The sequence below is a fragment of the Dipodomys spectabilis genome, unplaced genomic scaffold (genome assembly GCF_019054845.1).
Source record: "Dipodomys spectabilis isolate Male_0828 unplaced genomic scaffold, ASM1905484v1 ptg000095l, whole genome shotgun sequence".
Taxonomy (NCBI): domain Eukaryota; kingdom Metazoa; phylum Chordata; class Mammalia; order Rodentia; family Heteromyidae; genus Dipodomys; species Dipodomys spectabilis.
In genome coordinates this window covers 29,813,088-29,831,412 of record NW_024870772.1, presented here as the reverse complement: position 1 = coordinate 29,831,412, position 18,325 = coordinate 29,813,088, and the positions used below count along the sequence as shown (strand labels likewise).

Below are 18,325 nucleotides of genomic sequence, written 5' to 3'. Positions count from 1 at the left end.
TGGCTCAAGCAGTAGAGCACTTGCCTTGAGCTAAAGATCACAGGGAAAGTGCACAGGCCCAGAGTTCAAGCCCCAGGACCAACAATAACAACAACAAAAAATTATTTGTTCTGATTGGGTAACTTTCATCTCAAATAATATTTGAGAAGATAAATTTTAAAACTTACATAGATCTTAAACAATGTTCCTGAAAGTAAATATCATATTCCTACATGTATTAGTATTATATATAGTTTTAAAAAAAACTATGTAATATAAAACTCTTAAGTGTAACATTTAGCTGGCAGAAAGACGTTCACATTTTGTTAAAAATGAGTCTTTCCTTTAGAGACAAATTCTTGGCACCAAAAAGCTGGTATTGTAGCTGTGGCTCAAGTGGTAGAACACCAGCCTTGAGCAAAAAAAAAAAAAAAAAACCTAAAGGACAATGCTCAGACTCTTGAGGTCAAGCCCCAATACCTTCATAAAAAACAAAAACAAGCCACGTTCTGGTGGCTCAGGCCTGTAATCCTAGCTACTTAAGAGGCAGAGATTTGAGGATCTTGGTTGATATCCAATCCTCGGCAGCAAAGTCCATGAGATTCTTATCACCAATTAACTACCAAAAAGCTAGAAGTGGACCCGTGGCTCAAATGGTAGAGTGCTACCCTTGAATAAACATTATATGATCATTCAGAAAATGGTTCAGATAGAGAATTAGTCAGATTGCATGGCACATAAAGAGGAATAGTGGTATGGGAAGGGATGCTTCTTCACTAAAGAACATGTTTCAGAATTGCCAACATAGAATGATGACAAAAAGTAGTAATTTTTAGTATGCTTTTATTATTTTTTAAAAATCATCCAGAGACAATGGATTTTTGTTACCTATATTTGAAGTGCTCTTATATTCCAGAAGGTCTCAACCTCTAAAAGAAACTTCTACAATGATCTATTCTCTATTATCTCAATTTCAAAGAAAATGTGAGCTATACCAATATAAAGAGCTTCATCGAAAGAGAAAAAATAGTCTATTTTTACTGATTAACCATAAGTATCTTTTAAATGAAAAAAATTACATAAAAAGAAAACAAAGAGGTATCTTAGCACAACTGAATGAATGTGTTGAGGGGAGAGGATGTCCTTTATTAGCTACAGAGGTTTTTAACTTTTTTTCCCATTGCTGAATTTTTTTAATTTAATTTTTTCCTTTTTTTTTTTTACAGAGGGCTACAGTTACATGAATCATGTAATGAGTAATGAGGACAATTCTTATTGAACCATGTTTCCCCTTGCGTTGCTCTCTACCAGTTTTTCCCTCCGTCCCCACCCACAAAATATCCAGTTCATTTCCTAAGTGGTATCCAAGTGAGCACCAAGAATTGTTTGGAATTTTTTTTTAAACTTTACTTTTCTTTACTTTACTTTTTGTCTTTTCTTTTTGGGTGGCAGGAATCAAACTTGCTAGGCAAAAGCTTTGGCACTGAGCTATATCCCAGACCTTTTCTCTCTCTACTATTATTATTATTTAGTTATAACAAGGAGTGTATAATTCAGTAAGACAAGTTGTAAGTATAATGCTTCTTGGTGAATGGTACCCCTTCCTTCATTCTCTCCCATTTTCCATCCCTATCCTTGGGCTTTTATTTTTTTACAAGTCATAAAAAAGCTGTAGCTCAAAAGTAAAAATGGTTTACTTAACATGACTCTCAACACTTAAATTTATTTTCAGCTTCATAAAATGCCAAAATATTTGTCTTCTGTATTTTGTAAATCTACTGTTTGTAGGTAAAATATTCTACTTTGATTGAAAATAAAAATGATTCATCCAAATTTCTGCTATTACTAGTCCTAATCTATATGCTTTATAGGTATGAAGACTAGAAGTAAGATAACTACTATTACATTCATGTCAAGGAGACTCATGGAAACTAGATTAGAGGTAGAAACTGTGTAACTGGAACAACTTATGTGGCTCAGATCAGCTCCCCTGCAAGTCTCTGGGATTTTTCTATGTGCACATGTGGTTAGAGGCAAGATTGTTGTTAGTCCTGGCATAGTGTATCTAATCTTTTTAAAGTACAAATGATGCTATAAACATCATTGTAGTTACTAACTTAACAAAGAAAATCATAAAAGCACAACGTAATTATGCAATAAGCAAGCAATCGCAGTCATACTATTTTGTCATTTAAAAGTAACAAAACCAATTTCTAAAGTCTCTAAAATTTTTTAAAATAGAATGTATCTGAACATGGCAAAATTCTTAATAGAACATTTCAATTATATTAGCAAAGGCTTATTGGCTAACAGGCTGTTACTAATAAAACTACATTTTAAAAATAAGCAGATTAAATTAATATTTTCCTTTTCTACCTTGTTAGTATGCAGTAGGTGCCAAAGTTATTTTCAAGTTATTTATAAACATTAACTTCTAATAGTTTTCTGGCACCTAATAGCAAATTTTAAATAAGCCAATGCTTCTTTTATGAACTAGAAAGGAAAACAAAGCTTAGGAAAACAAATATGTCTTCTTTCACCTTGCAGTAGTGACCAGCTAGTACACGGGGTACATTATATAAAAGGCATAATAATATGCCATGTTTAAGATTATAGAACTCAAAACTCACTACATAAGGTCTGTAGACCTACTTATAGTACTGATGCCTACAGACAAATAGGAAAACATACAAAAATAAATTCATTTTTCTAGGTGAACAGAGGTATAGATCAACTTACCAAATCCCTGTGCAACACCCAGTTAGCATGCAGGTAGTGAATTCCATCTAGGATCTGATACAATAGTGACTTCACCATTCCCCGAGGCAACTGAACTGGCTTCTTGTTTGCTTTAGAGGCTCTGTGAAACTTGATTATATGCTGAAAGAGAAAATATTTCCAGAATCTTAAAAAAGAAGAAAGATAATCTAGATACTCTGAATATTCTTAACAGGAAACACACACACACACACACAAAAACTTGCAAGGATCCCCAAAGGTAATGTAATTTCATTGTTCTGAATAACCTTATTTGGAAAATAAAAGGTGAAAATAAAGACACAGGAAAACTATTAAACTATACAACTATTAAACTATGTAAGTTTAGTTACTTTTGGAGTATACTTGAATTTTCAGGAACAGAATCATTTTTTATTCTCTAACATTTAAATGGAAAGGAAAAAAAGGAACAAAGTTAAAGAGATACTTCTGGCTGGCTAACAGACAGCATAGTTGTGATACCTATTATGGCACAGAAAATATTTCCATAAAATATACATACACACAAAGAAACGTTAACAAGTAAAATGACCAATACATCTGGTATATTTAGAAATGTTAAAGGTTCAAATAAAATATAAATTGGTATCATTTATCAAAGCTTTCTCTATGCTATTACTATACATTTGATAAAACCAAGTACATTACTTTTTTAAATTACTTTAGAAATAAGTGTATATAAAAATGTTAAAAGTTTCAAACTTTCCTGACAGGCTTCTGCATTTTAATTAAAACACTCTTAACCTTCAGTGAAATCAAAGTCAACTATGCCTTGTATATTATGCCTATTATATATATCTGACACCAAATACTGAACTGAGCAGACTTGACCAATATTTATAAAGCGTATATTATGTATATTCTTGAAATTAATGAAAATAAAAAACAAGATATATTTAACAATATAGATTAACATTTTCCTTCATAGAATGTCACATAAGTAAAAAATAAACCACTCAAAAATCAATGAAGGAGATTTTCTAAGGGAAAAAATTGTAGAAAATATCTACTGAGGAAGTAAAGTGTATTAGTCAGTGCACATAATAAATTTATATATTATTATTATTATTTTTGTCGGTTGTGGGGCCTGAACTCTAGGCTGGGGCGCTGTTAGCTCTTCAGCTCAAGGCTAGCGCTCTACCACTTGAGCCACAGCACCACTTCCAACATTTTCTGTTTATGTGGTGCTAAGGAATCGAACCCAGGGCCTCATGCATGCAAGGCAAGCATTCTACCACTGGGCCACCTTCCCAACCCAATTTATATTTTAATAGCAATATTATGCTACTTTATTTTTTCTTCTCAAGGTTTTCCTCTACTTATTTTTTTACTTATGCCAGTACTAGGGTTTGCATCAGGGTGTCACACTTGTTAGGCAAGCATTTTAACACTTCAAGCATGCTCCTAGCACACCAGGATTACAGGCATGAGCCACCACACCAGGCTCTTTTCAGTCTTTTTCTTCAAGATATTTAATAGGTAACAAAACAGCTGCAGTGACCCAATAATTTAGAATTTTTTTAACTTGTCCTAGAATATATTATAATCAAGTCTGTTAACCACAACAAAACTACTAGACTGTAGAGTACACACACACTAAGAAGAATTTCATTAGAAAGAACAAAATAAAAATTCTTGTATGGGGAAGATTACACATTTCTTCAGATTATACTTTCATTAGAGTATTGAAAACACAAACACACACGCACATACACAAAATAAAACAAGGCAAAATATAATAAAGTGTAAAAAAAAAAAAAAAAAACACCTAGGTAACTCAATGTATAATTGTAGCTTCTTGGAAACTTCTTAAGAGGAATTGCTGTTTGAAGTCAACTTGGGTAAAAACAAAATTTATAAAACCTCCAAGTCAACCAAATAAAAAGCTGGGCACAGTTGTATGTACCTATCATCCCAGCTAAGCAGGAAGCATAAATACATACGATGGTTACTATCCAGGCTAGTCCAGGTATAAATGTGAGATCCAATTGCTAAATTAACAAAAATCCAAAAGGACTAAAGAGGAGGATTGACTCAAGTAGTAAAACATCTACCTATCACGTGCAAGATCCTGAATTCCAATCCCAGTACCATCAAAACATATAACAAAAACAACTATAATGGTAAATTTCTTATCTTCATTTTCTTTCTATTCCAGAGCTATGTAAGATATACATGGTTTGCATTCTGTGAAATCTCACCTACATCCAACTGACTCTACAATAATTCTTTCCTTGCAACTACTTTGTTACCCAGGAAATTCATTTTAACATAGAAAATTTAAAGAGAAAATGAAATAAAAGTGTATGTTATAATAAATGGAATTATCATGTTATGAAAACAAGAAAAACACTCTTTGGCAATAAAGCCAAAGGTATCTATGCAAAAAGATAGTGCAAAAACCGTATGTGCAATATAGTTTGCCAAAATAAAATCACTAAACCTATATATAAAACTAATATTAAACATTATCCTGTTAGAAGTCATATTAAATGCATTATTTATTTCCTGTGCTCTAAGATGGCTTATTATAAATGTTTTAGACAAAATTTGTTTTAATTTTGGATTTTATGATTGTATTCTGTGCTAGAGTCAATATAGAGAGGGTGTAATTCAATATTGGCCACCTGATTTAGCAAATATTTTCCTAACAGTAGCCCTATTTGTTTGATGTATTTCTTTTAAAATAAAAATATCTTCAAAATTTTCTATTTATTTATTTTATTTATCTATTTGTTGTCAGTCCTGGAGCTTGAATGCAGGGCCTGGAGATCACTGTCCTTGAGATCACTGGTGCCTAGCTTCTTTTTTCATTTTTATGTTTTTACTTTTGGCAACATTGGAGTCTGAATCAGTGGATTTCACTTTTTAGGCAAGTACTTGTTAGACAAGTTAATGCCTCTTCCCCACCAAAAAAAAAAAAAAGAAAAGAAAAGGAAAAAAAAAGAATTTATAACAACCACAAACCATGGACAATAGTTTCATAAAACAGATAAAAGAATGTGACTCTATGACCAATAAGTCAAGAAAATGGGTAAGTAAAAATAATTCTTACAAATCTCAAAGCATATAAAATTCAGGTAAGTTTCAGTTCCAAATATCTGTTACAATTAAAATCATCTATAGGAGGCAAATGCTTCAAATGAGAGCAACAATTTGGAAAACTATATTCAGAAGTGAATTTTTTACTTTGAAAGTTGTGCTGGTATCTGCACTAGTTTATTTAAAAAGACTTTCATATTTGTGCTTAAAGGCCCCAGGCTAAATAACAATAATGTCTTGAAAACTTTTGAAAATTTCATAACATTATGATCATTGCATTGTTTTTTCTTTAACTTAATAAAAGTTTAGCTGTGCCAATATATGAACTGTAGAACTGTAAAACACTGAAATAAGATAGTTTATGGGAGTAAAATAAATACTAATAAATTAATGTAACATAGTAGTGTTTGTATTTCAACTATTTGGACAAGATATTAAAATCTTTACTTTGTAATATTTTTTAATCATTATGTTAGCTAACCCAAATAGTTGTTATGGCTTTGATTTTGGGTTTGAATTCCTAAAAATGTTCTTATCATAGGCCAGACAAAAAAATATCTAAAAACCACAGGAAACATTAGAATCTATTTGCACATTAATTTCATTTGTGGGAAGGCTTTTATCCATACGAATTTTTTCCTCTGCAACAGTAAACCAATTCAAATAATAAAACATTCTATTACGGCTGCTGATACTTTAGTAACTGAAAAGTACATTACAACATCAGATATCATTTGTGAATGATACTTGGATTAGAAATAGCTTCCTACATTTTTTAGTTTCTTATATTTATACTATTTGTCTACAAAACTTTCCAACTACAAAAATTATTCTGAGAAAAGCCCTATTCAAAAAGACAAAGTATTACATTTTACAAATGGAAAAAAACCACAGCTTCACCATCATTAAGAGACTTGCCTGGTATCATGACAACAGATACAACTATTATATCACAGTCTAGAATTTTATAACACATTCATCTTCCTATGTAAGTATACTACCTTCTCATTTTAAATCCCATTATACTATACAATAAAAGGAAATGTTACTTATGGTTACTTTAATTAAAAAAAAACTATGAAACTGTATCTTATAGTTGTTGACATTTTTCAGAGTCTTGTTTTGATTGATATCAAAGGTCCAACTGTCAGGATCAAAAAGTAATACTGAAAAGGAGCAGGATAGCAGGTTTAAAATAGCGACTTCCATTTTTACTTTGTAAATGAGAAAAATGTAGTCACACACTGTGACCAGATTCCGAAGAGGAAGAGTGGAAGAAAAGATAAACTACAAAGTATTCAAGAAGACCCAAGAATTTATAGAAATGCAAACATAACAAAAGAAAGCAACAAGTGTCCTGTACCAGTATCCAGATCTCCTGGCTGGGGAGAAGAATCTAAAGTTTGCAATAACAGGTAAAAACAGATGGTCCCACCAAGGGACCAAATTCAGCTAAAAGGAAAAGTAAATACAACCTGAAAGACTTACTGCCAGCAGGGAGTTGAAAGCTGGGACTAATCTGATGTGAGAAACTGGACAGTGGGAGAACTAAGACATTCTTCATGACCTTCTTATTCCTGAGTGACACAGCTGCCCTTCTTTACCTTGAGGAAGTTTCTTTGGAAGTCTAAGGTCAAGAAATAATCACTGCTTAACAACCACAGGACATCCTTCAGTTAATTAAAACTTGGATATCTATCAGTTATAAGAGACATGTAAAGAGAGGTCAAATGGGAGGCCAGAAGTAGAAAATAAAAAACAAAAACAACAACAACAAAAAAGTAAGCTGCAGGAAGGTACACTGCAGTCCTGAAGGCTGAGTATGCAGAAGCCAGTGGTGAGCTTCTGTACTGAGACAGAGGATTGGGAATTCCCACTGAACAACTGAGCAAAGGGACCTGGTAGTAACTGGTAAGTACCACACTAGAAAAAACTGCACTTTCTCAAAAATATAGCACACACATGGGGCCATATCGCTAGACTACAGAAGCTCATAAAACATCTGGCACAGCCCACCATTAAATAAAGACAAACTTTACACTCTATGTAGCTTAGCAGCTTTGGACTGCCTGCTGTTTTAGAGCAATCAGTGTGAAAGTCCAAAGATCCATTTCTCAGGTGAGATCTGGAAGAAGTAAATCCCCTAAACCCAGACCTAAAGAATATTTTTACATCCTCAAGTAAGTCTAAATAAAAATGTACATGTATTGACATAAAGAATAATAAAGTAATTCTTATCTGTTGTATATAAGACTATCTTTTGATTTTGGTTCAATTGTTTTGAGGGATTTTTGTTGTTGTTGTTGGTCATGGGGCTTGGACTCTGGGCCTGGGCACTGTCCCTCAGCTCTTTAGCTCAAGACTAGTGCTCTACCACTTGAGCCACAGCGCCACTTCCAGCTTTTTCTACTTATGTGGTGCTGAGGAATTGAACCCAGGGCCTCATGAATGCAAGGCAAGCACTCTTACCACTGAGCCACCTTCCCAGCCCTGTTTTGAGGGTTATAATTTGTTTAACTGAATGTTTTTATCTGTTCTGTAAATCAGATAAAGGCAATTTAACTTTTAACTTCTACATTCTAACATTACCTGTTATCCTTTCCCAACTAAACTCATATTTTGCTTTTGAATCTCATTGTCTTTTTGTGTTCTCTTTCAAATCATAGCTTCATCCCCTGTGCACAGCCCTTCCACATTTATATTTTCCCTACATCTTACTCATATTCTGTTCCCTGAACTCTTCCTAATTACCCAACTCATGCCTAGCAACTAAATTACCTGAAAATCATTTGTTTTTATGCTTTTGGTTTACTATATTTTATTTGTTTGCTTTCTTTCTTTTTTCTCTTTTCTCCTTCAGCACTGGTGGTGTCTAGTTTTTGGAGGTTTTTTTTAAAAAAAATTATGTAAAAGACATAATTATTTGATTTTCTCATGTAAAACAAAAATATCTTTTACTTCTATAAATAGGTTCTATGTTACATGGGGAGCCTGACATAATGTAGGAGCATGGGGAGCCATAAAGTAACCATTACCTCCACAAGAAAAGCTGTTTGGAAAATGCAGCTCTGTAGATTTTTTGAATGTAATTAATAAATTCAACCATAAATTTGAGTAAGATCTGTTTATAATTAGTTATTTCAAAAATACTGGCCAGGTGTCAGTGGCTCACACCTGTGATCCTAGCTACTCAGGAGGATGAGATCTTAAGATCACAGCTAAAACAGCCCAGGTAGGAAACTCTGAGACTCTTACCTTCAATTAACCACCAAAAAGCTGGAAGTGGAGCTGTAACTCAAGTAGTTAAGAGACTAGCCTTAAGCACAAAAACTCAAGGATAGTACCCAGGCTCTGAGTTCAAACCCCAGGGCGCACGCGCGCACACGCACGTGCACACACACACACACACACAGGAGGAATCCTCGGGGCACTGAAGTACAGAATAGATAGAACAAGTTATGTTCTTTTGGAATTGAGTCCACTTAGGGAGACATAAGTAGATACGCCTGACCCAATCCCCAATCCTAATAAATTTGCTAAGATACACTTTGACAAGCATTGTTGGAAGTATTAAGAAAGCTTAATGTTAATTGAGAAATCACCCTTGAATAGTGAGTGACTGTCAACCTGCCTGCAGAATCAGAGTCACATTGATTCATCTTTTTTTTTTTTTTTTTTGTTGGTCGTGGGGTTTGAAAAATTTTTCTTTTCTTTTTTTTTTTTTTTTTTGGTCGGTCGTGGGGCTTGAACTCTGGGCTTGGGCACTGTCCCTGCACTCTTCAGTTCAAGGTGAGCGCCCTACCGCTTGAGCCACAGCACCACTCAGAGTCACATTGAGATGTAGAGACTATGTAGGTTCCTGGGCTCCATCCACAAGGTCAGAATCACTAGGTAAGATCAAAAGAATACTGATTTTTTTTTCAGAACAAAGTTCATAAATATTTATAGAAACACAATAACATAATAATTCACAAGGACTAGCACACCATCAAATAAGGCACCCAATAGCAGAGACTAGAACCAACCAAAGTAATTTAAATCGACATGTCATTCATGAACGTGGATCCAAATCTTACTGAAACAGGAATATTCACATATGTGGAACACATTAATGGCACAATATACCATGACATGCAGTTTTTTTACAATAGGATCTAATACTGATTTTTAACAGGCTTCCAAAGGCTTTTGATGCTCCTGGTCAATGAAACTGAGAAGCACTGTTTGAGTTTCTCCTTCTATTTCTTACTTGCTTTCTTGTTTTCAATTTAGTTGTAAAAATAAAGAAACAACTCTGTATATGATTGATTTGAATATTAATATTTATATGAAACTCAGTGTAAATTTTCTGTCAGGAAGTTTTTCGTGGTTTGATAAATTGATGGCTTGTCTGGAACAGACACTGAAAATTTTGAGAACACTGCAATTTGTTAAATTTTTGTACTCTACTGTATAAGCCCTTGTACAATACAGTACCTGTGTAGGTTCCTGATTTATTCAAAACCACCACAAAAGAATTAGAATTAGTTACTAATTCTAATTTAGTTACTAGATTTCTACAGGTCTGAGACTGATTACTGACTGGTAACAGCTGTTCAAATTTGAGACCTTTTTATTATCTCATGCTATTTTTCACTAGTTAGTCTATACAGATACCTAATTTTTGTGTACCCATGAATCTCTTTGTACTTATACACCTACTTAAGTCTTCTTACTTCATGTGGCCCACTCCTTAACCCAACAAAATATTAAAAGAAATTTCTATGTATTTTAGTCCACTTTCCAACCAGCCTTTCCCATTAGCTTTGCTCTTACTGTATCCCACCCTGTATAGTTAAACATGTAGTAATCCAATAGGACTATAATCCCCTCTTTTGCTTTCCGACTACCACCCTGGTTGAGGAAAGTCTTTCAAGAGCATGAAGCTACAACATCAATCATTTATCCATTGGAGGAATAGCAGTGACTGGTATACACTTGAAAACACAAGTTTGTGGTTTATACATAAAAGAGCCTGTAAAACCAAGCTTCCTCAGTTTGGGTGGGGAAGAGTCCCTGAAATAGATTGTCAACCAAAATCTAACATGCCGATCAATACACACAGTTTTCATCCTATCCTAACAAAGCTACAAGAAACCAGTACCTAAAATCTATACAGTAGATTGAACATCAATAAACTGTAAATCCAGATATGTAATTCCCAAAGAAAGATAATAAATTCTTTAACAAAATAATGGAACATGTTACATTTAAAGGACTTAAATGAGAGTGAAGAAAAAAGTCCAAACATGAGTTCAATAAAACAAGAATAAGAATGGTTAATGAAATAAAGGATGTTTTTTAAAAAGTATATAGATACAAACAGGATTCAAGCTAACAACAAGAGAAAGTACACAAACAACAAGAGAAATCAAGGACACAAGAGAATACAAGAAATGAACAAAACCAATGCAAAATATTTCAAACTGAAATGGTGAAAATGAAAAGCTTAATTGCAGCCGGGCGCCAGTGGCTCATGCCTATCATCCTAGCTACTCAGAAGGCTGAGATCGGTTCAAAGCCAGCCTGCGCAGGAAAGTCCATGAGACTCGTATCTCCAATAAACCACTAGAAAACCGGAAGTGGCGCTGTGGCTCAAGCAGCAGAGCACTCGCCTTAAGCTGAAGAGTGCAGGGACAGTGCCCAGGCCCAGAGTTCAAGCTCCACAACTGACAAAAAAAAAAAAAAAAGAAAGAAAGAAAAGTTTAACTGCTCCAAATACTCAATCAAAAGTTTAGGCAATGCAGCAGAAGTTGAAAACAAGTTATCAGAAACTGAAGATAAAGGAATTATAACAATCACTGTAAAACCACATAGGGAATAACAAGGGTTCTTAGAAACATTTGGATATTGTTAAAAGATCAAACCTACAAGTTGAGGATGGACAGGAAGAAAAAGTAAAAACTAAAGACGTGGAGAAATGTTCCTCAACTTTGCGAAGAGTGACATCTATGTGACAAGAAGCTTATAGAACTCCAAACAGACAATATTAGAAGAGAAATACTTCTAGACATACAAAAAGAAAAATACTAAATATATAGGGGGGAACATATTGAAAGCTTCAAAAGAGAAGAGACAAGTTACTTTCATATTAATAAAAAGAAAAATCCTTAAAGAGAAATTCACTGTTGTCAATACATATGCACAAATATCAGCATATTTAGGTTCACTAAAGAGACAAAAGCACTCATACACCCAGTACAATAATAGTGGGGGACATCAACCCAGTACAATAATAGTGGGGGACATCAATACTGAAATCATAATAAATAGGTCATCCAAGTGAAAAACCAAGAAAGAAGCCTCAGAGTTAAATAACACCACAGACCAAATGGAATTAACAGACATCTACAAAGTAGTTCACCCGTAGCACAAGACACATTCTCCTCATCAGTCAAAAGGACTTTGAGACCTTGAGACTTTTAAAATCTCCACTCAAGTAAGCTGGAAAATCTAGAAGAAATGGATAAATTTTTAGTTACAGATGATCCATCAAAACTAATGAAGCAATTATAAACCAAATACACAGATCTATAAAACAATTTATGAAATTGAGGCCCAGGGCAGGATAGATTCATGGCAAAATTTTACCAGACCTTCAAAGAACTAACACTAACAGTCCTTAAGTTCCTTCGTGAAACAGAAAAAAAAGGTGTGTGTGTGTGGTGTGGGGGAAACATTACTGGAATCATTCAATGATGCAATCATTATACTCACTTAAAACTAGTCAGAGATGTAGCAATAAAAAAAAGAGAATTATAGAGCAATTTCACTGAGCATTAAGCAAACTTTCTCAATACAATTATTAAAAACAGAATCCAACATTATAAAGCTAATATACCAAGATCAAATTGCTTTCTTCAAGGAATGCAAGCATGACTCAACATACATAAATCAATAAATGTATCACACAAACAGGACTGAGAAGAAAATCCACATGATCTTAATCAAAGCAGAAAAAAAAACCTTTGACAAAATTAAACATATTTTTATCATTCAATCTCTGAAGAAACTAAACACAATAAACCTATACTTCATAAAAGCTATATAAGACAAACTATAGCTAACATTATATTAAATGGAGAAAAACTAAAACCATTTTCCTTAAAGTCAGAAGCAAGTACAGGATATCCACTCTTCCTACTTTTATTCACTACAGTACAAGAATTACTGAACAGTGTCTAGAACTAAAAAATAAAATGGTAGTGGAATACAACAAAAATCAATACTCAAAAGTCAATGCCTTTTCTGTATCATAACAACGAACAGGATGAGAAACAAATCAGAAAAACAATTATATTCACAATAGCCGCCATTCAGCCCACCAAATAAACCCACATTGTTTGTAATTCTAAGAACATATAAAACCAGTAATAACCAATATTAAACACTTATAGCACACTCCCAATTGAGATGCCTATCTATCTCCATGTTTTGGGGAAAGACACTCAAAATGAATAACCAAGCAAACCTATAGTTTGTGATGGTTTTGCTGACTGCTTTTTAAAAAAATGGTAGTAATATGACATAAAAATTCCATTTAACAATTTTCTTTTTTGGGGGAAGGGGGCTCATTCCTGGGGCTTCAACTCAGGGCTTGAACTGTTCCTGGATCTTTTTTGTTCAATGCCACTGGCTCTACTACATAAGCCACAGCTCCATTTCTGGCTTTTTGGTAGTGAATTGGAGATAAGAGTCTAACTGCCTGATCTGGCTTTGAATTACAATCCTCAAATCTCAGCTTCCTCAATAGCTAGTATTAGAGCATGAGTCACAAACATGGTCACTTGAACAATTTTTAAGTAAACAAGTTCATGGCATTAAGTGTATTCAGTGCTGTACAATCATCATAGCCATTTTAAAAAATGTAATGATATCGTTTACTGGAAAATTGATGCAATTTGAGGATAAGCCAAGCTAAAAACCTCTCAAAATATGAGTTTTCATTCATATGAGGAAGTTTGAACTACAATGTATACATACCCATATACATGTACATACACAAATACATTTATGTATGTATATATGTGGATAAACAGAGAACATGAATCTAAGGTAATACTTAGGAGATGGAAAAATGGAAAATGAAATAAAGTAATACCCAAATGATCACAAACAAAACCATACTAAAGCTACCAGCACAACCATGTTTATTACAGCAGTATTTACCATAGCTAAGATATGGTACCAACCCAGATGCCCCTCAGTAGATGAATGGATCAAGAAAATGTGGTATATATACACAATGGAATTCTATGCCTCCATCAGAAAGAATGACATTGCCCCATTTGTTAGGAAATCGAAAGACTTGGAAAAAATTATATTAAGTGAAGTAAGCCAGGCCCAAAGAAACATAGGTCCCATGGTTTCCCTTATTTGCAATAACTAGTATATGTCTGAGACAAGCAGAAAAGGTCAAACAAGTTGATGTTAGGCGAAATGAACCCCAAGATAAGGACTCAAATGGTTTTTCTTTCTTGCTATTGGTTCTACATTTTTATAAGATAATCTCTTTGTTGCTTTGTATGTTCCTCCCCCACGGTATAACCTGTTTTCACTGTATTTGATGTTGGCATCATTTGGGGAGGGGAAGGGAAAAAACAAATTGTTTAAATATGGATACAGGTGGACCCATTGCAACAATGAGACGTACAAGACCTTATGTCAAAAAATGAACTTTACAACTTTGGCAGGGGAGGAAGGAGAAAAAGGGGATGGTAGGGCAGGGATGGTAAGGGGAAACAAAGGAGGAGGCAACAATGCTTGATAAGAAATGTACTCATTTCCTTGTTCATGTAATTGTAACCCCTCTGTACCGTATTTTCACAGTAAAAAACTTATTAATAAAAAATTTCAAAATAAATAAAAAAACGTATTATACTTTTGGGACCAACATGATGTCACAATTGGCATATTCCACACTATAAACCTTTGTTTCATGCATAAAATTATTCTATATGTCACACAAAATTAACTTTGAACTATGTGTCTAAGGTATATATGAAATGTAAACAAATCAATTTTCTGTTTAGATTTGAGTCCAACTCCCATCCTCCGGACTCTGGGAATTTATTACATAATGAAATACCTTGGGAATTGTATTTCATTACATAATGAAATACTTTTATGTTTGTTGTATGGCAGGCTACTTTGCTTTTTATTGTTGATATATATGCATACACACACATATTATACCACAATTGTTAAATTATTGTTTTAACAATTTTATGCAACCAAGTTCATGGCATTAAACATATTCTATGTTGTACATCAATCACTACTACCCATTTTATGACACATTCATCAACCCAAACATCTCCAAATATAGTCACCAACTTAAGTATCTCCAAATCTGGAGGAAAAAAAAATACAAAATTGGAAACTCTTCTGGTCCCAAACACTTTGGACAAAGGATACTTAACCTGTCATACCCAAGAAAATATTCTAGCCCTAGTACTTAAGCAACTACCTTCTATGAGGTGACTTGTATAAATGTAAATCTTCACAGGATAAACTCTGTATTGTTTTTAATAACTCTTAAATCTACCTAACTGAAACCAATAGTCTGTCTAGAAGCAATTCACCTTACCCAGAGGTCATGTTCAGCATAGTCAAATAGAAGCCACACTTTCCGGTCAGCATGAGAAAGAAACACTTTTTGAAGAGAGATGACATTTGGATGCTTAAGCTCTCGAAGTAACTACAAAATAAAGGAGATACATTATTTTTTTTTTAACCACAAGAATATTGAAAAATCACCAAGGTAAGTGTGGTGGTACATACTTATAGTCACAACTACTTGGGAAGCTGAGGCAGAAAGATTGCTTAAAGCTAGGAGTTCGAGGACACCCTGAGCAATAAAGACAGATTCCATATCAAAGAACAGCCATTCCACCAAATAAACCCATACTATTTTTAATTCTAAAAACACACAAAATCAGTGGTAACCAATATTAAACACTTACTAAATAAGCATACTATTGAAATACCTATCCTTGTGGTTCAGTGACAAATGAAAAAGATGTAGGGAAAAGAATACTGAAAAAGAATGGCCAAATAAATCTATCTGGTTGCTATTGCTTGGCTGGCTATTTTGCTTTATTTTCTTATTGTGGTAATACGACATAAAAATTATATTTTAATAATTTTGAGTGAACAAGTTCATGGTTTTAAACTTATTCAGTGTCATACAACCATCACTACTATTTAAATTTTTTTCACCAACCCAAGCAGAAATTCTGTACCCATTAAACCATAATCCAGTTACTCTCTTCCTCTAGCCTTTAGCTATCTCTAATTCTACTCCCTATCTCTAAGAATTGACTATTCTAAACAAACATCAGTGGACTCCCTTAATACTGTTCTTGGTGTCTGTTCACCTAAATGGACAGACAGTACAGTTATTATAACCTTTTGATTATTGTGAATAATGCTTCTATAAATAATGCTTGTTTGAGTCTCTACTGGATGACTGTTCTATGTTGAACTTTGTGAGAAATCACCAAACTTGTTTTTAGCAGCTGCATTATTTAACTTTCCCATGTATAACATAATTCTGGTTTATCCATATCCCTGCCAACACTACTTGCCCTTTTTTGTTGCTCCTGTTTTTGAGACAATCTCGTAGCACAGTGTAGTCTCAAAGACTCAATACTCCTACCCAAACCTCCCAAGTGCTAGAATTACAGGCACGTATCACCAGACCCAAATCTTCCTCTGATTCCTGTCTTTTAAAAGTCACTCTAAAGCTGGGCACTAAAGGCTCATGCTTGTACTTCTAGATACTCAGGAGGCTGAGATCTGAGGATTAGCAATTTATCTCCAATTAACTATGGCTCAAATCATAAAGTGCTAGATTTGAACAAAAAAGTTCAAGGACAGCTTCTTGAACCTGAGGTTCAAGCACCAACGGGGGGAAAAGTCACTCTAATGCTAATGGGTAAGAAGTAATACCAAATTTTGGTCTTCTATTTCCCTATCAACTAAAAATATTTTTTTCCTCATATGGTAACTGGCCACTTGTATAGCTTCCTGGAGAGAAGGGTCTTCAAGTTCTTTGCCCATTTTTAAATCAGGTTATTTTGCTGTTGAGTGGCAGCTATTTTTATGATCTAAATATTATCAGTTATGATCTCGAAAGATTTTCTCATATTCTGAGTTACTGTTTTGATATCACAAAACAAATATAAGACAAATCTGAGGCTTACAGTCATTTAAAAATATTAAAGTGTTAATTAACTGCAATCACTACATATCAGATAAGTAAAATTCAACTCAAATATATTACTAAATTTTAGGCATTTAAATTACATAACAAAATTGATTAAAATTCTGTAACCTTTCTAATATGATAAGAAAAAATTTACATAGATAAAAGCATCCAAATGGAATATTCTGATGGGCCTAGCATTTCATCTCCTAAAAGGATGTTCTTTTATTTAAAATCTTTTATCTCCTAATGATAATCAAAATAGCCATAAAATAATCCGTCTCATTAAAAAGCACACTTAGTCCTGCTGAGCAGAACCGAAAATAGCAATTGTTAGGAAAGGCTCATCAGGAAAGATAATAGTATGTATTTATCAGTTTAAAACAGACAAGCTGTCTTCCAAATTCAGGTTAGCACGTAAGAAAGCCAAGAACTTAAAAATTTTAGAATTTAAAATTTCGGTGTCATTTATAAGAATTCTGCCACCAAAACAAGACTCAATATAATCATAATGTTAACATTGTACTGAAAGGAGTGATAATTATTACCTTCAAGAGCAAGATTAAATTTAGGTTATATAAATAAGCTTATGAAGCTTTGAAACTTCTATGCCTATCCTCAGGAACCTACAGTCCAATATTTGAAACTAATCATTTACTATTTAACAAACGAGGAAAATAGTACTGAGTGACCCTCAAGTCCTACCTCAGGAGTCACTCTCACAATCTTCCAGATTAGTGGGAAAGAGAAAACAGACGTTAAGGTTGTCTTAATTCTAGTTCAGTGTTTCTACTACATCAAAATTGAAACATACTCCAAAGTTAGACAGCTATTTCAAATCCTTTCTGGAAAATGTCAGGATATAAATTATAATATACACACACTTTAATGAAAGATCCAATTATCAGAAACCTACACATTATACATTAAGATGTCTCTCGAATTTCTCCAATATGAAGTTTTGTTTCTATATTTAAAATAAAATTCAGCAGGACTAGGGGTATAGCTTAAGTATTAGAGGGCTTGCCTAGCAAGCATGAGACCTTGAGTTCAATCTCTAGTACTGCCAAGTATGGTACTAAACATATAGCACATATTATCTCATTTAATCATGAATTAGCCTGTTAAATATTTGTATATTTACCCTTGTTTCAAAGGCCTAGTGGTTTTAGAGAGTATAATTCACTCAAATTACATTCCTAGGAACCAAATTTCTTCTTCTTCCCTCCACTTTTGGTGCCAGTACTGGGGCTGGGAAATCAGGGCCTGGGCACTGTC

At 33.7% G+C, this 18,325-nt stretch overlaps 1 protein-coding gene across 4 annotated transcripts in view; it reads right to left on the bottom strand.

Annotated features, from left to right (window-relative positions):
• The window catches only part of Cdk8 (cyclin dependent kinase 8), a 113,715-nt gene that overhangs the window by 45,930 nt on the left and 49,460 nt on the right, over positions 1–18,325 (bottom strand). For 3 of the 4 annotated variants that reach the window (XM_042685448.1, XM_042685449.1, XM_042685450.1), the window contains exons 3-4: positions 15,428–15,538; positions 2,719–2,859 (exon numbers count right to left, since the gene is read on the bottom strand). In XM_042685448.1, coding sequence (XP_042541382.1) covers positions 2,719–2,859; positions 15,428–15,538 — 252 coding nt within the window. Of the gene's footprint in view, positions 1–2,718; positions 2,860–15,427; positions 15,539–18,325 lie in introns of those variants that run through there. The other variant, XM_042685451.1, reaches the window with a different exon arrangement.